At 42.7% G+C, this 26,814-nt stretch overlaps 2 protein-coding genes across 2 annotated transcripts in view; one reads left to right on the plus strand and one right to left on the minus strand.

Annotated features, from left to right (window-relative positions):
- The window catches only part of RMDN2 (regulator of microtubule dynamics 2), a 101,824-nt gene extending 90,628 nt beyond the window's left edge, over nucleotides 1-11,196 (plus strand). The window contains exons 12-13 of one of the 2 annotated variants that reach the window (XM_053588152.1): nucleotides 10,092-10,164; nucleotides 10,466-11,195. In XM_053588152.1, coding sequence (XP_053444127.1) covers nucleotides 10,092-10,155 — 64 coding nt within the window. In that variant the 3' untranslated portion in view covers nucleotides 10,156-10,164; nucleotides 10,466-11,195. Of the gene's footprint in view, nucleotides 1-10,091; nucleotides 10,165-10,465 lie in introns of both variants that reach the window. The other variant, XM_053588151.1, reaches the window with a different exon arrangement.
- Nucleotides 1-26,814, minus strand: part of LOC128583691 (cytochrome P450 1B1) — a 174,788-nt gene that overhangs the window by 137,127 nt on the left and 10,847 nt on the right.

Here is a 26,814-nt window from a genome sequence, read left to right on the forward strand (position 1 = left end):
CGTGCCATCTCCACCATGCCAAGTGCCCATTACGGGAGTGCTGCTTCCTGCTGTGCTCAGCTCACAGGCTTCATGCAAGAATGACATGAAAATGACACTCGGCAAACTCTAAAAGGTGGTAGCCACATGAAGAAAAAACGTTCCTTTTGAGTTGAGGCTGCTTGCAACTCGACTTCACTGTTGTCACCTTTTCTTCCCTGGGAGCCCTGGACGATGTGGACCAGGTAGACCCAGCAATAGTCCCTGTATCCTCCCCCAAGGGAAGCCCAGGCTGGGAAGCATGGAATGATCAGCACCTCCCTGCTGCCCTGTCCAATGCAGGCCCCGGGAAGCAGAGTTTCCCTGGGAGCCTCCGGCTTCATTTCTCTTTCATCTTGGCAGACAGTGGTGGGTCTTGGGGACCTGATGAAAGACACAGAGCTCCAGCCAGAACCAGGCAGCCGCAAGGACTCTGCTGCCTGCAGAGCTCACATCAAAGCTCGGCCCTTCCGTGCTGACATGTGCAGCCAGTTATCACATTCAGAGACAGACCCTTGGGTTCCTGCTGTGGGAAAACAGAACCAGAGATGTGCTGTCTGGAGCCGGCAAAGGCAGTGCTCTCTGCTAACATCTGCAAGGGAACTAACTCAGCCGAAAGTCCGCGGTGCTGACTGCGGTGCAAGGAAGACCGAGGCCACTTCCGTGACCTGCTGGCTTTACTGTCTATTTCCGGGAAAAGATTATGTAGGGATCAAGAGAAAAGAAATGTGGGAAAATGTACTGCGTTGTCACTAGAGTCCACTTATGTTCTAGAAATTTAGGCATCTAGTAAGAGGCAGCATGCTATGAAAAAAAAAAAAAAGGCATTGAATTCAGAACCTGATTCAAATCCGGACCTGACCACTTGCTACTTGTATAAACTTAGGTGAGTGACATAAGCTCTCTAAGCCTCAGTTTCCTCATCTATAAAATGAGGGGGGAAAATTGTTCATTCTGTTTAGGAAGATTAAATAAATGCACTAAAACGATTGTCATATAGAAATGGAGACTATTTCTCAGCTTCCCTTCCTGTGGGTCAGAGACTTTTGGCTTCTAACGCCCTTCCCAGACTTTGCCACGTTGCTCTTTCTGCCTGATACCCTATGAAGGCTGCCCAGGTACAAGATCTGGGTAAGTGTTTGCTGGCTAATCCCTGAGATTCTGGTTGTGTAATAAACATCTGCAGGAACGGGCTCAGGGATGGGCCCAGTGGTGGCAATCCCAGAAGTACAGGACAGCCCCAAATGAACTCTGTGCAAGTCCCAGGGGAGGGGCTGTCATTTGCTCCCTCACACAGCAAACTGCCCCTGGGACTGTGTGCCAGTTTTCTTGACTTAACTGGGCTCAGAACCCTGGGGACCCTTCCTGGAATCCCCATGTTTAGTGTGATGGTATGTTCTGCTTCCCATGAACTGGAGGAAGGAACCCGGCAAACTGCTTGTGCAAGACAGTGCGTGGAACGCTGGCGCACTGCACTCAAATGCACATTTTACAGACTAGGAAAGGCAAGCTCCCCAGGGTTAAATACCTCATACAGAGTGACAGAGCTGGGACTGCCTGTCAGAGAGCCACATCCAGATCCTTCAGAATGAGACGGTGGGAGAATGGGAATTTTAAGAGGATAAAAATGCAATATACCGCGATGTTCTGTGAGCCTGCAAGAGCCCCTGGAGTGCAGCATTTGTTTACTTTACTTGCAAACCAGCCGAAAGCCTCTGGCCACCTTCCTTTCCTCCTCTCCCCTCTACTGTCTCCATTTCCTCCTTCCTTTCTTTCCATATCTCCCCCATCTAGGCCTAGAAAGACACAGCCAGGAGCCATTCAAGCAGCAGGAATCTCAAGCCCAGCAGGACCTGGGGACTTTCCACCAGAGAGCCCCTCTCTCCTGCCTTAGACTCAGGAGTTCTTCGAGGGGGAGCCTTGTGTCCCCAGGGCACGAGGGGAGTCCAGTCAGGCTCCAGCAGATGCTGGTTGCGGCCTTTTTCTGCACAGGACAGCATGTTGCCTTCTACTCCCTTGGGGTCTTTTGAGTTTTCCCAGCAATCAAATAAGCTGAGCTCTGTGTTACTTACTGGTTCAGTTATCTCAGTACACGCGGGAGAGTGCCAAGGGGGAAAACTGATAGCCTGTGTTGAGTAAGCTGTGTTCTGGGAAATTCTGCATTTCTTTGGTTCAGGAGCCCTCTGAGCCTTTGGCCAAAGCCTCAGCATTTGGAGGTGTGGTTTGTACTTTTTATTTTCCAGAGTGAGGCTATGGCCAAACAGAAACCACACATCGTCAATCTTTGTATCCACAGCACCTAGAATATAACTGCCCACAGGGCAGGCACCTGGTGAAAGTCTGTTGGGATCAGAATGGAGGATGAGTTGATTACACTGGGTGTTCTCACAGCCCACTGGACTGGGGGTGGCTGGACATGAGGACCACCCAGTCATTTCTAGGCATCTCCCCTGCCAGCCTTGCCCCACGATGTTCTTCCCCTCTCGGCACAGGGAGGGCCGAGCCTGTGGTTCCCACTGAGGTGAAGCCCCTGGCAGCCAGACAGCGTGCAGAGTTCCCTCGTGTGCAGCTGTGGTTTGAGTTTTGCAAGTGACAATAAAAAGAAAATCATGTTTTCAAGGAATAGTTAAGCCCTTTGTATACAAGTATGTCATTTAAGTCCATATGAGTTGTCCTGCAAAAAAACATTTTAAGATCACTCTTTAGGATTTCAGTTGGTTGGGATTGTTCTCTTTTTACAAATGAGAAAAACCGTGACTCCGAGGGGCAAAGTAACTTGCCTACGTTCACACAACTAGTGAGTCTCAGAAACAGAATTCTCACTCACAACTGGCTGGTTCCAAAGTCTGTAGATTAGCCACAAATGCAGAACAACAGAGAGTGTTCAGCAGTTTCCGTGAGTAGCTCCAGGCACTCCATTCTCTGGCTTTTTCCCTAGAAGCTGCTGACTCTTCTTTCATGTAAGAGATACACTCCCTGCTATCTACAACTGGGCTCCTCGGGGAAAATACAAAACAATCTGATACATCATTCACCCTCACCTGGATATTGTCCTTATAAACTTACATGTCAATCTTACAAACTCCTTCTTCCCTCTCCCCGCCTCTATCATGACCCCTAAAGGAGAAAGGCAAACAGGATCCAGGGAACCCAGGAAGCTTACAGGCTTCCCCTAAAGGAGAAAGGCAAACTGCAGGCAGGGAACCCAGGAAGCTTACAAGCTTGCTTGTGGCCTCATTTTACAGAGAGAGGCACAGGAGGACCCATGTGTTCCAGAAATTACCAGGTATGTAAACTGGCCCTGCTCTTGGCGCACAGGTTCCAAGCTGATCTAAGAAAGTTTAGAACTGGATGAGCCTGTAAACAGAAAGCCAAAGACTCGATTGTAGTTGACACATCTGTTAAAGGATCTCCAACATGATAGAACCACCAGGTAGCTGAAATCCTTCTGCAGGAAATCCACTACCTCTGAGACCCACCTGCAGAAGAAGCAGATGATGGGGATGTAAAGTGATCAGACTCACCCAAGGCTGCTTGTTGACATCACATACCTTGTGGTTTTATTTTCTAGTTTGGGAAAACAAGGGTCCCAAGGGTCCCATCCTGTTTCCCAGGAAGCTTCTTATCAACTGGGTCTAGTTCCTTCATATATGAAAGATTGTAACATGTACGTACTCTGGAAAGTCTATCTCAATAGGATCCTTCTCCCTCCTTAGGGGAAAAAAGAGAGTATGTGGGGAGGAAAAGAGTTCGCAGGGAGGAAAGTTAGAGCCCCTGGGAGCAGACCCAGCGCGACCAACACAGCCCTCACAGAGGACCGGCCCATCCCGCAATGAAGAGGAAAAGAGGAAGATGAATAAGGACATCCCCGCTTCCTCAGGGATGACAGCCTATGCTGTTCACAGGCCTCCAAATCCCTGCAGGGAGTGAAATGTGAAGGCTCTAGAAGCCCGTCATTTAATCCTGTTTTGCATTACCATTGTTTACACATGTTTCTCACACCCTGAACTTGATTGAACCTTCTCAGGCGGTTTACACATCTTTTTGTGATCTTGCTCCCCGGGCCTCTGTGCTTGTTGTTATCAGTAACAATCATCGTTACTATGATAGCTCATCTTTGCCACATGCTGACTGTGTTCCTAGTTCTGTGCTAAGGCTCGCGGCAAGCATGATTTACTTGCATGTTCATAACAAGCAGCGAATTGGGAACCTTTTTTTCCTCCATTTTATACGTGAGGGAAGGGCCTGCTGAAGAGGTCAGCATGCACATGTTTCTACCAAGGAGCAGAGGCGAGATTTGAACCCAAGATTTAAAGGAAGCTGTTAGACCTACATCCCACGAACTCTGTGAGACCTTCGCCATGTCCCCATGTGCCGCGTATCCATCCTCTCGTCCCTTCTCAGGGACTAAAGTCCTGCGGGCCTCTCCTTTTGTCTTGCCTTGTCCTTTTCCTCTATTGCAGTTGGACCAATCTAACCAACATAAATACATGCCTAAGTATCACCTGTTTCAAAAAAATATGTCTCTTGACCTTACGTCCCCACATGCAACCCTAATTTCTCTAATTCTTCCCTTGTATTCCTGCAAAAACAAGCAGTATATCTAGTCTGTTGTTACATTTTGTTCAGGTTCAGACATTTTTGGTGGAGCTTTAACAGGTCCATAGAGCCTGTGCTCTGCCCAACTGGGAAGCAGTGTGGTTTTAGAAAAGGTGTTCTGGCTACCCCATCATGGTTTGATTGTTTTTTTGTTGTGGGTTGTTTTTTTTTAACCAGAAACCATACCAATTCTTCTCTATTTCATTCTAATTTTAGTACATTAGCTTCTGAAGTGAGCACTGAGGTTCAATTGCTAATAGAGCTCCTACCCACCTCACTAAGAACTCAAGAGTTTAGAGAAAACACAATTCTGCGTGAACTTCCACATATATTTCGTAATGTAAAATTAAAGAACCGTTTTACTGTCTGGTTCTCTGCAATTGATTTCCTCATCTTGGTATTAGTACCATGTTATTTTACTGAATTGACATATGTTATCATCTATAAGGATCTATGCAAAGATGAAATCAGCCAATAAATATATAAAGGCCTCACAAAACCAAGAGCACCCCATGAAAATAAGATATGAGTTAAGAGTTTAAGAAATTGAAATGGGTTCTGATTTAATTTTTGGTGATTAATTGTGCTTATGTTTTGTATTTACTGCTTTCCTGCTGACGTGCTCTAAAAGAAGCATCAAACTTTGAAATTGAATAGTAATTCTTCATCTGAATCCAGCTTTCTGGCCAGGAGAGAGATTCACTGGATTTTAGATCTCAAGGTGGGCAACCCCACCTAAGAATCAGGAGGTAGAGAGAAAGAGTCACCATGCAAAGCAGCCTCCTAGATAACCTTTTGCTTTTGTGAACCTTTCATGTGGAAATATTACCCAGAAAGTATCATGAAAAGCATGTTATTTACAAGTGCCAGAATCAGAGTTGGGGAGAGAGAAGAACAAGTTGCAGCGTGGCCCAGGGAGGCCGCTTGTGCTTGGGGGAAGGGGCCTCTTCAGGAAAGACATCTCTGGCCCAGTGACAAGGATTAAGATATACTTTAGGGCATGAAACCTCATTAATTCAGGCTTCATTAATCTGGAATTTATGCAATTAGACTGAGTCCTGCCAACCCTTTCTTCAGGGTCATGCAAATTCACAGTGAAAACAAAGGGGCAAGAAGAGTTGAGTGTCTAAGATAAAATAAACACTGGGTACCCCCACATTCAACTGGATGTGTCTGGAGGCATTTGTGGATGGTGAGAGAATTTTAAATTCCCTCTGTACAAAGCAGTCAAGTGGAAATGAAAATTTTGAATGGCATTAATATTCTTCTTTTAAAGTTTGATACATAATATTTGTACATATTTATGGAGTGCCTGTGATACTTTGATACATGTGCACAATGTGTAAGGGTGTTTAGGGTTTCTACCACCTCAACGTGTAAGGGTGTTGAGGGTATCTACCACCTCAACGTGTAAGGGTGTTTAGGATATCTACCACCTCAACGTGTAAGGGTGTTTAGGGTATCTACCACCTTAACGTGTAAGGGTGTTTAGGGTTTCTACCACCTCAACGTGTAAGGGTGTTGAGGGTATCTACCACCTCAACGTGTAAGGGTGTTTAGGTTATCTACCACCTCAACGTGTAAGTATGTTTAGGGTATCTACCACCTCAATGTATAATGGTGTTCAGGGTATCTACCACCTCAATGTGTAAGGGTGTTTAGGGTATCTACCACCTCAAACATTTATCATTTCTTTATGTTGGGAACCTTTCAAATCTTCTCTTCTAGCCATTTTGAAATGTACAATCTATTGTTGTTAACCACGGTCACCCTACTGTGCTATTGAGTACTAGAACTTATTCCTTCTAAGAGTATGTTTGTGCCCTTTAACCTACCTCTCTTCATCCCTCCTCCCTCACAGCCCCTGCTAACTATGATTCCACTTTCCACCTTCATGGGATCCACTTTCCAAGGCCCCACGTATGAATGAAAACATGTGATGTTTGTCTTTCTGGGCCTGGGTAATTTCACTTGACTTAATGACCTCAGGTTCCATTTCTGTTGCTGCAAATGACAGGATTTCATTCCTTTTTGTGGCTGAATGGTATTCCATTGTGTATATATACCACAGTTTCTTCACTCCTCTACTGAGGGATGCTTAGGTTGATTTCACATCTTTGCTACTGTGTATAGTGCTGCAATACACATGGGGATGCAGGTGTCCTGTTGATATACTGATTTCTTTTCCTTTGGATAAACACCCATTCAAGAATTGCTGGATTATATAGTAGTTCTATTTTTTTAGTGTTCCGAGAAACCTCATATTGTTTTTCATAAGGGCTGTACTAATTTACATTCCCCACTAGCAGTGTGCAACTTTCCTTTTCTCCATATCTTTGCCTTTATATTATTTTTTGGTTTTTTGATAACAGCCATTCTAACTTGGGTAAGTTGAATAACTCAGTATGGTTTTGATTTGCGTTTCCCTGATGATTCGTGATGTTAATACTGTCTCATATACATATTGGCCATTTGTGTAGCTTCTTTTGAAATACTTCTATTCAGTTCCCTTGCCAACTTTTTAGTGGGATGATGTTATTATTATTGTTTGGCTGTTGATTTATTTACATTCTCTGTGTGTTCTAAAAATTAGTCCATTATTGGATGAAGTATTTATAAAATGTTTCTCCCACTCAGCAGGTTTTCTCTTCACTCTTGATTGTTTCCTTTGTTGCACAGACACTTTTGAGGTCTTAGCCATAAAATCTTCGCCTCGATGAGTGTCCTGGAACTTTTCTTTGTGTTTTCTCTTAATAGTTTTATAGTTTCAGGATCTTCCTATTCTTAATGATTTTTGATAGACATTTATGAACCTGGCTAAGGAGCTTTATTCCTCAGATGGCATCTTTTTTTTTTTTTTTTTTTTTACTGCCTCACCAGGAATTGCTGGGTTTTTTGTTGTTTTTTTTAATGGAGTCATGTCTACAAACTTAGTTTTATCAGTTCCCAAGAACTATAGAAACTCTGAAGTCAAGTAGTAAGTGTTAATGCTACTTTGACACAAGAAGTGAGCAGCGTTGCAGTCAGTACTTAATGGAGTCCCTCCCATCTACTAGTCCATGGGATTCCATCTTGGTGCCTCAGCAAAATCACCATGTGGAATGGATTCTCAGTCACTAAGTCCACGACTGCCAAGTCTCACAGATGTCAAAGCTGCCAAATTTACAAATGTCCAGGCTCCGTTTTGGTTCGAGGCACTGGTTCTTAATCCCAACTATGTCTTAATTTATTATGAGATTGAAAGTTATGAGAAATAAAATAGCTCTAAGAGCAAATAATTCCCATTAAAAAATAAGAATGGGTCAGGATCACACCTATAATCCTAGCACTCTGGGAGGTTGAGGCGAGTGGATAGCTTGAGCTCAGGAGTTCGAGACCAGCCTGAGCAAGAGTGAGATCCTTTCTCTGAAAAAAAAAAAAGTAGCCGGGGATTGTGGCGGGCGCCTATAGTCTCAGCTACTTGGGAGGCTGAGACAAGAGGATCGCTCGAGCCCAAGAGTTTGAGGTTGCTGTCAGCTGTTACACCATAGCACTCTACCCAGGGTGACAGAGTGAGACTTTGCCTCCAAAAATAAAATAAAATAAAATAAAATAATGGGAGTGGTTGACTTAAGATTATCCTTATAATAACATAACTTTCCCACATGAATTGTGATTTGCTTTTATGAAAGAAAAAAATAATGACTTTCAAATGCAATTGTCTTACCTAAGACCAAACATTCAGCCCTGAGTGACCATTCCTGATGATCATTAACAGGGGGGTATCTTCAGCATTATTAATTTAAATTTTCTGGGACGTTTTTGGGAAGCTCATGTGAATGTCCAACGTGTATGACTTGTCCACCGTATGTACCACAGCAGGAGAGGGTTCTAAAAATGCTGCTGAGGAAAGAATACAAGCGATTTTCAAGGGATCCATGAAGGTTCATTTATTTATTCGCAGACACAAGAAATATTAAATTAAAAATCAATCTCATCTAGGCCATAAACTGGTTTGTACATAGCATGTTACTAATGAACAATTTGCATAAACAAATGTAATTAATTTCTGTTACTAATTCTGCATTTAACTGAAATAATAAAATGCATTTTAAAATTCAGATCCCTAGTGGTTTCAATAAACATTTCCATGCTAAGTTAAATTAATGGATTTTGAGTATGTGTATTCTTATTCTTTTGAGTATGTGTATTCCGTTCTGTTCTGTTTGAGTATGCGTATTCCGTTCTTATTCTTCTTACTGTGGTTCTCAAATCCGGCTGCACATTAAAATTTACTGAGACATGCTGAAAAAATACCAATGCCAGGATCCCACCCTAGAGATTCTTATTCAATTTGCCTGGGAAGGACATTCACAGCTATTGCTTTGGTTTTTTTTTTTCCACAGGTCCAGGTGATTCAAATGTGCAGGCAGGACTGAAAGGCCCTTATTAGTTATTTGACAGGAAAGTAATTAAGAGGCTATAAAACCGGCCAAGAACCATTCATTGGTCCTGCTTATTATGCAGATATGTTAGGACAGGCATCCTCAAACTTTTTAAACAGGGGGTCAATTCACTGTCCCTCAGACCGTTGGAGGGCCAGACTATAGTTTAAAAAAGAAAACTATGAACAAATCCCTATGCACACTGCACATATCTTATTTTGAAGTAAAAAAACAAAACGGGAACAAATACAATCACACTGCCTCATGTGGCCCGCGGGCCGCAGTTTGAGGACCCCTGTGTTAGGAGGTCTATTGATTAACCTCCATTTGGCCACTCCTCATATTAATGTATGCACTCTCCCCTTAGAAAATGTGCTAATAGATGTCCCCCACTCTGACCACCCATGGCCAATGAGCAGTCTTGACCTTTGCCTATGCACTTCTGCTCCCTCAAGTTGAACTCTGTGTTTATCAAGAATCCGTGGGTTTGTTAAGCCTTATTCCCACAATTATATAATTTAATTAAAGTTATGACATTCATGAAATAGGAGCATGAAAATAAGGAGCTGCTGAATTGATGAACACAAAGATGAACTCTTTGGAAAGGCTCAGTGAAGTTGAGGGGCTAAAAGTATTTGGCTGATGGATTAGGCAACTCTAAGGGTTGAGAGGAAATATATTACAACAATTTAGAAAAAATCTGCATTCAGATTGATTTGCAAGTATCTTTTAAATCTTTGCTTCACTTTAAAGACACAGAAACTAGACATCATAGGTGGTGCACTATGGACACAGTCCACTTGCAAAAAGCACTCAACATTCCAAAACGGGAATGCTAGCTAAGAAAAGACCTTAGACTTATAAGATTGATGAATGAATGTGTGGTCACATATTAAGAAAAATGTGTATTATTTTAAGTGATTCTGTAGTTTGTTTTTTCGAATGACTGTTGAGACAGGCTGTCCACATACACCATGCATCCCTGTACATTCTTGCTGAGGATGCCAAGAATACGAGGCCCTGACCACTCTTTCTTTTTTGTTTTTCCAGACAGAGTCCCACTGTGTCATCCTCGGTAGAGTGCTATGACATCACAGCTCACAGCAACCTCTAACTCTTAGGCGTAAGTGATTCTGTTGCCTTAGCCTCCCAAGTAGCTGGAACTACAGGCGCCCGCCACAACACCCAGCTATTTTTGTTGTTGTTGTTGCAGTTGTCATTGTTGTTCAGCAGGCCCTTGCAGGGTTCGAACCCGCCAGCCTCAGTGCATGTGGCTGGCGCCATAACCACTGTGCTACGGGTGCCGAGCCATCCTGACCACTCTTGATGCAGACACTTCTCAGAGTTGTACTGCAGTAAGCAGTATTAACCATGAAATAATACATCCCCACAAAGAGTAAGGATTATTTTGCTCACTTTCACAGAGGCAGATTCTCTGAGGTGTTCCTCAGCTGTGACTCGAATCTTTTGCCTGCACAGTATTCATATGGGCTCCTCCACTTGTCCTTGTGGAACTTGAGGGCACGGGGAACCAGCAGCAATATCATGTTCATGGTGCCTGCTGAGCTGTGAGTAATAAAGGCCTTTGTCTAGGGTCCAGCAGTCTCATGTCTTGTGCTGTTTCTGAAACAACCATCTGTAAGTAGGATAAAATCCCAAACTGCCCAACTACAGATAGCCCCCATTTTGGGGGGATAACAGGGCTCCTGCTAGTCTCACAAATGTTAAGCCCCCCTTTAAATGTAAGAAGCAGGTTTCTGCAGACTCATGGAGACTTATCCTGTCTCAGGGAGTCTGAGTATTCCATGTTCCCTGTCCTCTCCGGTCTGCTTTGCTGCTCCAGGGTACAGTTGTCTGTCTTCCAGCTCATTCTGTGACTGACGGCGTAGCTACATACACCCATTTATGGGTTGTCTTCTTACTGCCTTCCTTCAGGAACGTTTCTTCCGATATTCACCAGTTAGCTTCATGCTGTCAAACTACTACATGACCCCAGATACGGATGCCTCACTGCTGAACCATCTCTCCTCAAGCCTACACCTCATATAGAATACAGCACATCCTCCAAAGGCAAGGGCTTTGCCCCTTCACGAAGGACAGAGGGACAAGAGCTGCATATGTTCAATCACATTATGTTTGTAAAATCAATAAACTGTATTCCGAAAGACCAGAATTGTCTTAAGTATGTACAAACCACATAGTACATCACCTATTCTATATGGCAAGCATTGCTTATTATACTTCTGAAGTGTCTCTGTCCACTCCTTCTCTGTCCCCCAGTGAGTCCAGGCCCAGTCTACTTGCTCTTTTGCCTGGATGATCTCGTAGCCATGCCCCTGGATGGTCTGCCCAGTATCAAACATTCTTCCAAGTCAGGGTCCATCTTGCAGCCAGGGTCACCATTCTGAAGCACTTGCCTACTTCAGTTCTTCCTGTGCTACCTACCCCAGACTTTTGGAGAAAAAAACCCCAAACTCCTCAACCCAGCATGCACCTTTTGTGGCCCGCCTCAACCTACCTCTACAACCTCACCCTTGCCCCAGAGGCCACAACTGCCCCATCTGTTAAAAAGTCTTTGGCTTCCAGAACCAGAAAAATAAAACCCTGACTCAATTGCATTATATAAATGAGCACATTAATTTGTCTCACCTGGGAGGGAAACCAGACATGTAGGAAGCCCTGAGTTGGTTTACCGAGTGGCCCGATGACCCTGTCAAGGACAAGATCATGCAGTTTTCCATCCAATCATACTTGGAGTTTCAGCTTGGTCCTCTTGGCTGCCAGATCACTACAACATTCACATTCAGACACACTAACGTTCTACAGAGTGTCTCTTACTTGTACTTATTTTAAGAGCAGTAAGTGAAACCTTTGAAGCATCCCTCCAATAGACTCTCCTCTTAAAATTCATCAGCCAAAATGGATTATATATCCCTGTCTGAACTGATCACTGCAAGGGGAATAGGAATGCTATAGTCGGTTCAGGATTTACCTGAGTGTAGACAGAATCAGCTCTCTGAAGCCTGAGTAGCTGAAGAAAATCAAGGTTTTGTTAACAAGTAAATAGGACAGCGGATGTTGGTTGGGTAGACACACACCCACACACCACATGCAAATGCACACACATATTCTCCACCCCACCAGATTGCTCCCCAAATATTCATTCGTCCAACAGATATCTACTGGGCACACACGAGGCGGCAGCACTGTGCCATGCTCTGAGGATCCAGCAGGGAACATGCCCTTTCATCCCTCAAGGCCATGTCCAGGACCTTCTTGTCCTCCCTGCCCAATATCATGTCTCCCTGGCCAACCCCTAAGCATCTTTCAGGGCCCAGCTCGTGTGGCATCTCCTCCATGGGGCCCTTTCTAACCCTCATTTCCCTCACAGTCTCTAGGAGAATTATGTATATTTCTTGGTCTTAGTCCCCTTAGCACCTCCACAAACTGGTACAACATCCATCACATGGTATTAAGGGTGCTTAAGTGTCTTGCCTCAAACAGAAGATAAACACCTCTGAATCAGGGCATGTGTTTGTTTTTATAACAGTTTTTAAAAACAGTATCTAATAGGATATAACAATATTTAGAAACATAAACTAGATGCTGAATAAATGGTGGCCTGGATGATCTGAATGTATATTAAATGATACTGGATTTACTGTGTTGTGCACACAGGAACAAATGAGAATTCTCTAACAGACATTTCAGAATGTCCCATGAAGCTAGAGGAGAGGATGGATTTTATGTGGTTGGTTGCATTATTTTAGGTTACATGTAAAAATTGTGACACTCTGGGATACCCTAAATAATAAAAAATTAGAGATCAAATTAGGAAGAAGAAAATCAATAAGCACAGGTGTCAAGTTCTAAAACCACAACCTTTTTTTGCAATTTTGTTTTAGTTGTGTTATTATAGTACTTAGGTCTGAGTTTTACCTTCTGTTTAACTGCTGTGTTTGCATGCTAGTCTATGATAAAATGCCAACATTTCTAAACAATCTAGAAAATTGCTTTTTGGAAAAATGTCTTTGACCTGCTTTTCTGCCTCCTAGTGCCTCCTTTGGGGCCATGGTTTGTGAGCTCATGTCCTTCTGTGGAGGAGCAGCAGCCTGCCAAGACTATAGCGTAGTCCAGGGCCCTTCAGGACAGAGGCAGAAGTGATGCATATGCAAGTACTTTGTCAACCATAACGTACTTTGGAAATGAGTGGAGGTTGTTACCATCATTAGTAGTTCTGTGAGAAGTGATGGTATAGACCAGGGTTGGCAGCCTTATCCTGTAAAGGGCCAGATAGTAATTATTTTAGGATTTTCAGGCCATGTGGTCTTTGTCATAACTATTCAACTGTCCCATGATAGTACAAAAGCTGCCACAGGCCATAGACAAATGAGTGTGGCTGTGTTCCAACATAATTTTATTTATGGACACTAAAATTTGAATTTCATAAAATGTTCATGTATCATGTTCTTCTTTTGATGAGTTTCAACCATTTAAAAAATGCAAAAATTGAGGGGGTGGAGACAAGATGGCTGACTGAAGCCAGCTTTCCACAGAGGCTCCCGTTTAGAAGAAGAGTTAAAGGACAGAAATTTAGCAAGTAACATGGTGGATTAGAGCTGCACCAAGAGAGAAGGTGGAAGAACGCACATCAACCCCGCTGAGGCGACCTGCGACCACAAGGATACAAACAAAAGGTACAAAATCCATCACCAAGCTGACAGGAGTCCCCTCCCCCATGAGAATGGCTCGAGTGCCCCACAAACAAATGAGCAGAGTTCAAAGGTCCTCCCACTACACTCCATGGGAGAGACCCTCTAAAAACTGGACCTACCTCCCCTACTAGGGTGTCACGGCATTCTCCTGACAGGCATAAAACTGTATAAAACTGTATATATTCTCCACCTGCAACTCTGAGCTCCCAGCACTCCCCTCAACTCTCACTCTGAGGTCTGGAGGCCTGTCCCACAGAAGTCCAGATTCTTGGGTGATTTCTCGAGGGGTGTGAATGGGGCCTAAACTGCAGCTGGTCAGTGCTGACTCTAGGGCATGGGAGTGAGGAGAGGACAGTCAGCTGAGAGGGAACCGCACTGGAGCAGCGGTGTCCCGAAGCACAGAGCAGCAGCCGTCTTTTAGCAACAATAGGGCTCACTCCCAGATATTCTGAAGCCACAGCCCCTGTCTTCCTGGGCAACCAGAGGAGGCTGGGCATCTACTCAGGTGGCAACCACTACAGAATAGATCTGGGATGGAAACACAGGCCCCGTGAGTAAAGGGTTTGCCTGAGGCGGTACCAGCCTGGGTGGAGCGTGGGGACTAGAAACGCACGTGCAGAGCCGGGAAGTTCCAGGGCAGGGCTGACCCAGAGGACTGCTTTACTGAGCCTAAGATGCACTCGGCACTCAGGGGATTGTCAGCCTATAGACAAAGGAAGACAGGTGGCTAGAACTGACAGCTAACCGAATACAAACCTGCAGGAACAAGGACAGGGCCTGAGGTGCAGGCTCTGAGAACTCAAAACAGCTTCTCTTCTGCAGGGGAATTTAGCAGGGACAGAAACAAATTCCTGCAAAGTTGTTCTCCTCTGTTCTGTCAGTAACATCAATCAGGGGCAGGGCTGGAACTGAGTGAACATCCCCCAGCCTCCATCAAACACCTGAGGTTGTCAGGCCTCACCTCCCCCTGCTAGACAGAGGCAGAGCACAGCAGCCTGGCTGAGCAGAAATAGATTTCCTTGTGATTCAGGCAGGTGCAAACCACTGGAGTATTCACTACAGGCAACTGCGTCACAGCCCTGTGTGGCTATCAGTGACTGGGTGTGACAGAGGTGCAAGGTGGGGAAGGAGGCATCAATCTTCCCAGACTGATCTATTTGCTGGGTGGGTCCTTCTGACTCCACGGGGCACCGGAGCAAGCCATATCTGAGTAGTCACCAGACCCCTGTAATCCAGTTGCCAGAGACCATTTAAACTCTCTCACCTGAGACAGGTGCTGACTGAGATAATTAATTTGGACTTTTTGAACTGAGCTAATTGCCCAAGGACTATTCAGGTGGTGCCCTGGGTGTGTGGTTGTAGGAAGGTTTGATTTTCCTTTTCCAATTGTTGCCTGTGGGGAGGTGGGGTGACTTAATTGCTGGTATTTCTCCACAGCTGAGATTTCAACCCAGAGTCACTGTTTCACTAGGGTTGAACAGAGACCAGCTGAAAACAAGACAGAACCACTTAGCCCCACCACACCAAACAGGTCCCCAGTTTCTCAGGCCATAGCACCTCGACAAAGCTCCAGGGGAAAAATCAAACGATGTAAAACAATCATGGGGCGGAATCAGCGGAAAAACTCTGGTAACATGAATAACCAGAATAGATCAACCCCCCCAAGGAAAGACATGGCAGATGAAACTGAAGATCCCATTCTTAAATAGCTGGCTGAGATGTCAGAAATTGAATTCAAAATTTGGGTTGCAAACAAGATTAATAGAATGGATGAAAATTTTGAATTAGAAATTCGAGGAGCAATTCAAAAGTCAGAATTAGAAATTCAAGGAGAAATTCAAAAGTTGTCTCAAGAATTTAAAGAATTTAAGACAAAACCACCAAAGATTTTGACGCACTGAAGCAAGATTTTGCAGCCCTCAAAGATCTGAAAAATACAGTAGAAGCCCTCGGTAACAGAGTGGAGCAAGCAGAAGAAAGGATTTCTGACATTGAAGACAAAGCCTTTGAAGACTCCCAAACTCTCCAAGAGGAAGAGAAATGGAGAGCAAAAATGGATCATTCTCTCAGAGAGCTCTGGGATAATTCAAAGAAGGCTAATATCTGCCTAATTGGAATCCCTGAAAGTGATAAAGTGGCCTCGCAAGGCACAGAGGACCTTCTCCATGAAATGATGAAAGAGAATTTTCCAGACATGCCAAGAGATTCTGAAATTCAGATAGCAGACCATTTCAGAACCCCAGCATGACTCAATCCCAATAAGATATCCCCCAGGCATATCATAATTAACTTCACTAAAGTTAATATGAAGGATAAAATTCTGAAAGCAGCCAGACGTAAGAAATCCATTACCTACAAAGGGAAGAATATTAGAATGACTGCAGATCTCTCTGCTGAAACTTTTCAAGCCAGAAGAGGGTGGTCATCGACTTTTAATCTCCTAAAGCAAAATAACTTTCAACCCCGGATCCTGTATCCAGCTAAACTGAGTTTCATTTATGATGGAGAAATTAAATACTTTAATGACATTCATATGTTGAAGAAATTTGCCATAACCAAACCAGCTCTTCAGGATATTCTCAGACCTATCCTCCATAATGACCAGCCCAATCCTCTACCACAAAAGTAAACTCACTCAGAAACTTTTGATCAAACTCCGACTTCCACCGTGGCAAAAGAATTGAAAATGTCCACTGAACTTTTGAAAAACTCGATACCCAAAATTTTACTAGACTTATCAATATTCTCCATAAATGTGAATGGCTTAAACTGTCCTCTAAAGAGGCACAGGATAGCTGACTGGATACAAAAACTCAGGCCAGATATTTGCTGCATACAAGAGTCACATTTTACCTTAAAAGATAAATATAGACTCAGGGTGAAAGGATGGTCGTCCATATTTCAGGCAAATGGTAATCAAAAAAAAGCAGGTGTTGCAATTTTATTTGCAGATACAATAGGCTTTAACCCAATAAAAGTAAGGAAGGATAAGAATGGTCACTTCATATTTGTTAAGGGTAATACTCAATATGATATTTCAATTATTAATATCTATGCACCCAACCAGAATGCACCTCAATTTATAAGAGAAACTCTCACAGACATGAGCAACTTGATTTCCTCCAGCTCCATAATAGTCGGAGATTTCAACACTCCTTTGGCAGTGTTGGATTGATCCTCCAATAAGAAGCTGAACAAAGAAATTTTAAATTTAAACCTAACCATCCAACATTTGGATTTAGCAGACATCAACAGAACATTTCATCCCAACAAAACTGAATACACATATTTCTCATCAGCCCAAGGAACATACTCCAAAATCGATCACATGTTAGGTCACAAGTCTAACCTCAGTAAATTTAAAGGAATAGAAATTATTCCTTGCATCTTCTCGGACCACCATGGAATAAAAGTTGAACTCAGTAACAACAGGAATCTGCATACTCATACAAAAACATGGAAGTTAAATAACCTTATGCTGAATGATAGCTGGGTCAGAGATGAGATCAAGAAGGAAATTGCCAAATTTTTGGAACAAAACAATAATGAAGACACAAATTATCAGAACCTCTGGGATACTGCAAAGGCAGTCCTAAGAGGGAAATTTATAGCACTGAAAGCCTTCCTCAAGAGAATGGAAAGAGGAAGTTAACAACTTAATGGGACATTTCAAGCAACTGGAAAAGGAAGAACATTCCAACCCCAAACCCAGTAGAAGAAAAGAAATAACCAAAATTAGAGCAGAATTAAATGAAATTGAAAACAAAAGAATTATACGACAGATCAATAAATCAAAAAGTTGGTTTTTTGAAAAGGTCAATAAAATAGATAAACCTTTGGCTAACCTAACCAGGAAAAAAAGAGTAAAATCTCTAATCTCATCAATCAGAAACCACAAAGATGAAATAACAACAGACTCCTCAGAAATTCAAAAAATCCTTAATGAATATTACAAGAAACTTTATTCTCAGAAATATGAAAATCTGAAGGAAATTGACCAATACTTGGAAGCACATCACCTTCCAAGACTTAGCCAGAATCAAGTGGAAATGTTGAACAGCCCCATATCAAGTTCTGAAATAGCATCAACCATACAAAATCTCCCTAAAAAGAAAAACCCGAAACCAGATGGCTTCACGTCAGAATTCTACCAAACCTTTAAAGAGAAATTAGTACCTATATTACTCAACCTGTTCCAAAATGTAGAAAAAGAAGGAAGACTACCCAACATGTTCTATGAAGCAAACATCACCCTGATCCCCAAACCAGGAAAAGACCCAACAAGAAAAGAAAATTATTGACCAATATCACTAATGAATATAGATGCAAAGACATTCAACAAGATCCTACCAAACAGAATCCAGCAACACATCAAACAAATTATACATCATGACCAAGTTGGTTTTATCCCAGGGTTTCAAGGCTGGTTCAATATACTTATAAATCTATAAGTATAATTCAGCACACAAATTAAAAAACAAAAATCATATGATTCTCTCAATTGATGCAGAAAAAGCTTTTGATAATATCCAGCATCCCTTCACGATCAGAACACTTAAGAAAATTGGTATAGGAGGGACATTTCTTAAACTGATAGAGGCCATCTGTAGCAAACCCACAGCCAATATCGTATTGAATGGAGTTAAATTGAAATCATTTCCACTCAGATCAGGAAGCAGACAAGGCAGCCCATTGTCTCCACTGCTATTTAACATTGTAATGGAAGTTTTAGCCACTGCAATTAGGGAAGAAAAGGCAATCAAGTTTATCCATATAGGGTCAGAAGAGATCAAACTTCGCTCTTCGCAGATGATATGATTGTATATCTGGAAAACACCAGGGATTCTACTACAAAACTCTAGGAAGTGATCAAGGAATACAGCAGTGTCTCAGGTTACAAAATCAACATTCATAAATCGGTAGCCTTTATATATACCAACAATAGTCAAGCTGAAAAAACAGTTAAGGATTCTATTCCATTCACAGTAGTGCCAAAAAAGATGAAATATTTGGGAGTTTATCTAACAAAGGACATGAAAGATCTCTATAAAGAGAATTATGAAACTCTAAGAAAAGAAATAGCTGAAAATGTTAACAAATGGAAAAAACATACCATGCTCATGGCTGGGAAGAATCAACATTGTTAAAATGTCCATACTACCTAAAGCAATATACGATTTTAATGCAATCCCTATTAAAGCTCCACTGTCATACTTTAAAGATCTTGAAAAAATAATACTTCGTTTTATATGGAATCAGAAAAAACCTCGAATAGCCAAAACATTACTCAGAAATAAAAACAAAGCAGAAGGAATCACACTACCAGACCTCAGACTATACTATAAATTGATAGTGATCAGAACAGCATGGTACTGGCACAAAAACTAAGAAGTAGATGTCTGGAACAGAATAGAGAACCAAGAGATGAATCCAGCTACTTACCACTACTTGATCTTTGACAAGCCAATTAAAAACATTCAGTGGGGAAAAGATTCCCTATTTAACAAATGATTGGCAACCTGTAGAAGACTGAAACTGGACCCACACCTTTCACCATTAACTAAGATAGACTCTCACTGGATTAAATTTTTAAACTTAAGACATGAAACTATAAAAATATTACAAGAGAGTACAGGGAAAAACCCTTCAAGAAATAGGTCTGGGCTAGTATTTTATGAGGAGGACCCCCCGGGCAATTGAAGCAGCTTCAAAACTACACTACTGGGACCAGATCAAACTAAAAAGCTTCTGCACAGCCAAGAACACAGTAAGTAAAGCAAGCAAACAGCCCTCAGAATGGGAGAAGATATTTGCAGGTGATGTCTCCAAAAAAGGTTTAATAACCAGAATCCACAGGAACTCAAACACATTAGCAAGAATAGAACAAGTGATCCCATCACAGGCTGGGCAAGGGACTTGAAGAGAAACTTCTCTGAAGAAGACAGGCGCACGGCCTACAGACATATGAAAAAATGCTCATCATCTTTAATCATCAGAGAAATGCAAATCAAAACTACTTTGAGACATCATCTAACTCCAGTAAGATTAGCCCATATCACAAACTCCCAAGACCAGAGATGTTGGCGCGGATGTGGAGAAAAGGGAACACTACTACACTGCTGGTGGGAATGCAAATTAATACATTCCTTTTGGAAAGATGTTTGGAGAACACTTAGAGATCTAAAAATAGATCTGCCATTCAATCCTATAATTCCTCTACTACGTGTATATATCCAGAAGACCAAAAATCACATCATAACAAAGATATTTGTACCAGAATGTTTATTGCAGCCCAATTCATAATTGCTAAGTCATGGAAAAAGCCCAAGTGCCCATCGATCCACGAATGGATTAATAAATTGTGGTATATGTACACCATGGAATATTATGCAGCCTTAAAGAAAGATGGAGACTTTACCTCTTTCATGTTTACATGGATGGAGCTGGAACATATTCTTCTTAGTAAAGTATCTCAAGAATGGAAGAAAAAGTATCCAATGTACTCAGCCCTACTATGAAACTAATTTATGGCTTTCACATGAAAGCTATAACCCAGTTATAACCTAAGAATAGGGGGAAGGGGGAGAAAGAGGGGAGGGAGGGGGGAGGTGGGCGGAGGGAGGGTGATTGGTGGGATTACACCTGCTGTGCATCTTACAAGGGTATATGTGAAACTTAGTAAATGTAGAATGTAAATGTCTTAACACAATAACTAAGAAAATGCCAGGAAGGCTATGTTAACCAGTGTGATGAAAATGTGTCAAAGGGTCTATAAAACCAGTGTATGGTGCCCCATGATTGCATTAATGTACACAGCTATGATTTAATAATAAAAAAATAGAAATAAAAAATAAAAAATGTAAAAATTATTCATTGCTCACAGCTGTATGAAATTAGGTAGTAGACTGGATTTGGCCCCAGGGCCATAGTTTGCTGACGTCTGGTGTAAACCACAGAAGATTCATGTAGCAAGGCGGCTGGTGACCAGTGGAGCCCACGGAGGGTTACTCTCATGTGAACAGTGTGAGCGTAACCACTCAGGAAAGTATTCAATTTGTAGTAGCAGCATGAGAGAGCCACATTAACTCCTGGAAATGTAACTTTTTTCTTTAGAAATAATTGTGCTCCCCACATTCCTTGTTCTTTGACCTGAGTTTTCTTTTCTACTGGGAGCACACCCTTCTCTGCCTGTGGGTAAACCCCAGGGGAATACAGGCAGCGCCATAGGTTAGAGCAGTGGTTCTCAACCAGTGGGTCGTGACCCACAGGAACTGTATTAAAGGGCCGCGGTGTTAGGAAGGTTGACCCTCACTGGGTTAGAGGCAGGGATGGAGTCCAGAGTGGAAAATCTCAGGTATCTGAAAAATCACACTCAGCCACTCCTTATCACTTAATGTGGCTCTTGAGGTCATGGCTTCAAGCTTTGACCTGCAGGAAGCAGCAACATGCGAAGATCATGCAATCCCAGCCTTGGAAGAGACAGATTAGAAAAGCAACCGACCAGATTCTGTTACTTCCGCCAGCAGTGTGTCTCGGCTCCGCTCAAGCAGGGCACAGCAGGACCATGGCCACTGTCTCTGCAGATGTGGGGGCTGCGAGAGCACAACCCTGGAGCCATGGGAACTACTTTGAACCTCATTGTTCAGAGTTCACTTTTCAACCAGAATATTGCCCTATATTGGTCTCTCTTTTAATCCTCTCAGGGTTGAGTGTTCTGTGTTTCAAAACTGAGGTAGGGGCAGTTTTTTGTTTCAAACCCACCTCCTCCAAGAAAGTTTCCTTGATTTCCTACCCTGAACTTGGAAAATGTAAATCTCTTCTTCCCTTGAACTCCTGAAGCACTTGTATACCTATATATACCTTCACACTATACTTATCTTCAGATTCACAAGGTGGGGGGGGGGGTTGAGAAAGCCTGTGGGGTCAGACTAACTTTTTTTTTTCTTGCAGTTTTTGGCCAGGGCTGGGTTCAAACCCACCACCTCTGGCATATGGAGCCGGGGCCTTACTCCTTTGAGCCACAGGCGCCGCCCCAGACTAACTATTAAACAGCACGGTCGGGTAGGCTTCATTAAGGAGGTGAGATCTGAACTCAGACTGAATGAAGGTGAGGCACTTGGGCAAAGAAAGTGAGAAAGGTGCTGACCTCTGCAGAGTCCAGGGCACGTCTCAAGGATCAACTCCCCTACGTGCTCTCACAGAGAAAATCAGGGCACTGAGGAAGAAGGACAGTTAGTTTCCCCTTTTTGTTAGTGAAACCTTGATAGAGTCATCTCTTGAGGTCAAGATGGTGGGCAGGCTCACCTTATTTTTACAGCCATAAGTTCCGGAAATCACATTGGAAAATACACAGTGAAAAATCACCCTTATTCTTCTACCATTTGTCCAGCCTGTCTTTCCCCACTTTTTCTTCAATGTCGGTGCCAAGCTCTAGGATGCCAACCAGATTTGTTTGGGAGCTGTGGAAATTGCAGAAGCACAGTCTGAAATTTAAATGGTGATTGCTGAGAAGGGCAGGCAGAGAACAGCGGTGGCCTTTCGGCAATCCTGAACTGGAGCAGCAGAGAAGTGAGTGCAGAGAGAGTAACAGAGGAGACACAGGAAAGGGCAAGGGCAGAGTGTCCAGCACCCATCTGGAGCAGGGGGGCACTCGCAACTTTCCCCTACGCAGGAGAGGCTGAGTGTCGCCTGACACCTAGTATCCCAAGGCCTCGACAGTAGCAAGAGCTACTGTGAAACAATAAAGCCAGACACACAGCTAGGAAAGCACAGCTCATAGGAGATCTGAGAACAGGAACACCAGACTGCCTGCTCCGCTCAGCAACCCCGCAGATTAGGGTGGACATCCTATCCGATCAGATATGATAGAAGTTCTATTCAAGGGCCAGAGGTAGAGTCTATGAAATACTCTAGAAGATTCACTAAGGGCTTCAAAGAATCCAGTTGGATTCCTTTGGTACACGTAAAATTAAAGAGTTAGCAGGCCATTATACTTTGTATTGTTGAAAAGTATGTTAGTTCCAAGAGCCTGCTCTCTGGTTATTCAGAAATTGTGTCAGTACTCCAAGGGAAATGATTGGGAATGAGCTTACAAGTCAAGGGCAGGGGATGGTCTGGACCACACTAAAGCCATGTGGCAAAACCAAAAGCCCACTCTGCCTACATCATCTGCCATGGAGTGTGCTGAGATTATTTTCCTTCCAACCGCCCTAATTTAGTAACCCTAAAATCAATTGAATGGGCTGCAACCAGTTTTGTGATTTGATGGTAATTAATTTATTGCCTAACTCAGTGCTTGTATTTTCTTCACCCAGAGTGGATGTGAGAGGAAGCTTGTCCTCAGCACCCACCCATTGGTGTTGCCTCATTTACAAAGGCTTCCCTGACTACTCATTCTAAACAGCACCCCCAGCATACACTCACATGTACACATGCAATCCACTTTGATTTACTGTCCTTACAGCACTTATAATTAACTGAAATCTTATTTTTCTCTCCTCTGACCCATCCTATTAGCTCCATGAGCTCAGGGTCTGGGTCTAGCCCTGGTGCCTAGAACAGTTCCTACCACCCAGCAGGTGCTCAATTAACACTCATGGTATTAAATTAAATTAAAATTGCCTTGGTTGGGAGGTTCCAGTCCATGGCTTTAGCTGCTGTTGCTCATCACCAAGGCTAGTGCTCTACTTCCTGTTTTGCTGCAAGAATCTGCACCACCCTTCCTGCCTAACAGCCTGCAAGGACTTCAGCACAGGCCATGACCCCAGCTTATTCACGCTTCTATATGCACAGTACCATTCATAGCAAAATTGGTGTAACTCAGTCCCTGCTTCTCAGTGACTACCACCTAACATTGGAGACACAATGTAAACACAAATATGGGTACGGAAGTATTGAAAAATGACCATGGAAAAGACCAAAGAAGAGTCTCTTTTTTCTTTTCTTGGTGAAAAAAAAAAAAAAGAAAAAACATGTAATATATTATCTCTCCCCAAAAAGAGATATTACATTTAAAAATAAAGAGGTTCACTATGTGTTGGTGGGAAAGTGGGTCTAGGGGAACCCACATGCACAGTTGAGGGGCCTATGGACTGGTCCGGCATTCTGGAGAACATGTGTGCTGTATTTAAACTGTGTATGCATATAATTGCTGACCCAGCACTTCCAATCATGGGCATGGAAGTTTTACAAGTTTTACCTAAGTCCACAGGGAAACACATACAAGGATATTCCTCGAAGCATCATTTGGGAGCTCATAAAATTGGAAGCCACCTGGGCATCCATTCCCAAAAGAGCAGAATAAAAAAAAAAAAATGCAGTGGATGATTACCACAGAACACTAGGGATTACACAGAGGTGGGGCTTAAAAATACCGTGCAAAGAAAAGACCAAGCAACAGGATGAGCTACGTACAGTACTTCCGTAAAGTACAAATAACGCCTGTATGCAAAACGGTAGGACAAATTTTGCTGGAAGACACAAAAAGTAGACACTGTGATGGTCATTCATTGAGAGACAGGGTAAAAGAAGTAAGCAAATAGGAAGAAAAACAGAATTTTAAAAACAGAGAGAGAGAGAAAGACCAGCTGATTTTTCAGGTTTGCACAGTGACTCTTAGCCCTGACCCAAAGCGGGTCTCAGGGCGTTAGGCATCTGCTGTTAGTCAGTTGTTGTTGTTTATGTAGCACACAGCAGCCCCTCTCTGCTTCCGGTGCAAGGGCCTTGGTTCTGCTCTCTCCCCGTGGCTGGTGCTCACGGGCTCTGAGAGATGGAAAGGCTTTGACTATCCACATGCCCCAATACCCAGTATGGTGCCCACCAGCCTGTGGATGGTGATCAGGCCAAGATGCCTGGAACAGACAGGTTCCAGGACAGAGGGTTTTAGGACTGTAAGACAAAGCATGAACTTTTGGGGTGCATAATGAACAGCTTGAGAAAGGTTTTCTCAGAAAAGGACAGTGCTGTGAGTCCTGCCCCACATCACAATGTCAGTAACTCCCTGGCTAGGGTGGAATCTGCTCCTGACAAAGGAGGTAAAGTGTTGTGAAACTTCAAGGATCTCAAGGCTTAAAAAATAAACAGACTAAAAAAGGCAGGTTGGGGAATGATAATCTATGGTATAAAGACAACAGGCTTTGAAGCCAGTCTGTCTGTAGGAAAATCCAGACAAGAACACATTTAAATGTATAATTTGGGCATGATACCTTCCACCTCCTTCACGAGATTGTTGCACAATAATGCATTAGACAGTTGAGCAGTGATCCAAAAATCCTGTGTTCAACGTATTTTAGTTCTATTTCTTCCCCTCCTGACACGCATTGGAAAGATCACAACGTTCTTCCTCAGAGTTTGTATGCAGCTTAGCAAATGAAGGAGCTGTAGACATAAGCCATTATCTGTATCTTGCCTACATGCATTTAAACTAGATTATTTTCCTCCAAATCCTTAGTTAAAAAGAATTGCTTTTGAATGTGTTTGAATATATTTAAATTTTCTTTTCATCTGTCTCTTTCTGAGAATTATAAGTAATATTCACAAACTGAACAGCAGAGAGTGAGAGTTGCTGAGCCAAATGAAGTTTCTAGCCAGGTAAATTCTGCAGCTCTTGCGCAGAAAAACAGACAGGGTCTGAGGTTTAAGAAATGCACTCTGAGTTTCCAGGGCCCACACCTGTCTTATGTCCAAAGCTGCCTTCCCTTCCAACCCTGCAGGCCAGTCTTCTCCTCCCTGGGATGGATTGGGTAGAATCCAACACTGCTCAACAGTTTTGCAAACAATTTTGATTTTTTGTAAAGGAATCTTTTTCCAGTGAAACTATTTCCTTGACTTATTTTGCCCTGTATGACCATTTCCAAGGTCCTGTGGTAGCACATCTGGAAACAAATGAGGATTCTCTTAAACCAATTCACAGCCACACCTTTCGGCTGCTAAAGTGACATTCCCAAGCCAAAGTAGTGGTGACACTGTTTATAATTTTTCCTTCATTATATTTCCTTTCCTGTTTTCACAGAATTAAGAGCTGCCATCCAGAAGAAATAAGGGCCTTTGGTACTGCATAGACCTGTCTTCTGTTAGTGGGGGAGACCTGGAGATTCATGGCATGGGCCCTGTGACGTCAAGTCCTTTTACCAAGTAAAAGGTCAGCAGAAAAGTTATTTCCACGTGGTGTATTGCAGAATCCTTGCACCCATCCTATTTTATTGGAAATTAATTGCACTTATTAACCAAGGCAATTAACTAATTAATTACTCAGAGAAAGAACTGGTGTGCTGCTGAGGGGAAAAATGTGCACTGTATCTTTTAGATGAAACAGAAATATCAGCTCACCATCTTAAAGTCTCAGTTATGCAATCTTTCAAAATTGCAAATGAAATCTCATTTGCTTGATTTTTTGCCATTGAAATTTAACTTGTGGGCCATGAATGCCTGTAATCCTAGCACCTAGGCCATGGTGGGTGGACTGCCTGCTCTGGAGTTTGAGACCAGCCCCAGCAAAAGAAGACCCTGTATCTGCTAAAAAAAAATAGAAAAATTGAGGCAAGAGGATCACTTGAGCCCAAGAGTTTGAGGTTGCCATGAGCTATGATGCCAAAGCACTCCATCCAGGGCAACAGAGTGAGACTCTGTCAAAAAAAAAAAAAAGAAGGAAGGGAGGGAGGGGAGAAAGAGAGAAAACTAGAGAAAGAGAGAAATTTAACTTCTATGTTGGTTCTTATAGATACAAAATATAGAGATCAGGATTTTGGTAGGAAACTGGATACAGAAATCCCCATTTGAAAAAAAAAGCAATCTAAAATGTAGACTAGCCAAATGAAACGTTTATGATGCAATTAAAATTCAAGAATGCATAGTAATGGTTGAAATAAATTGATGTATTAGACTGTATTTGCTACAACATAAAATGAAACTTCAGAACAAGATTATGAAAGTGATTTTTATTATTTTGGTAATGCTGTTCAGTATATGTAATCAGAAACAGATCTGTCATAAATTTGGCATATCAAACATTAAAAGCTACATCTTAATGCTGATTCCCCAGAATTTATTTCAAATGCAAC

Source organism: Nycticebus coucang, chromosome 4 (assembly GCF_027406575.1).
Source record: "Nycticebus coucang isolate mNycCou1 chromosome 4, mNycCou1.pri, whole genome shotgun sequence".
NCBI lineage: Eukaryota > Metazoa > Chordata > Mammalia > Primates > Lorisidae > Nycticebus > Nycticebus coucang.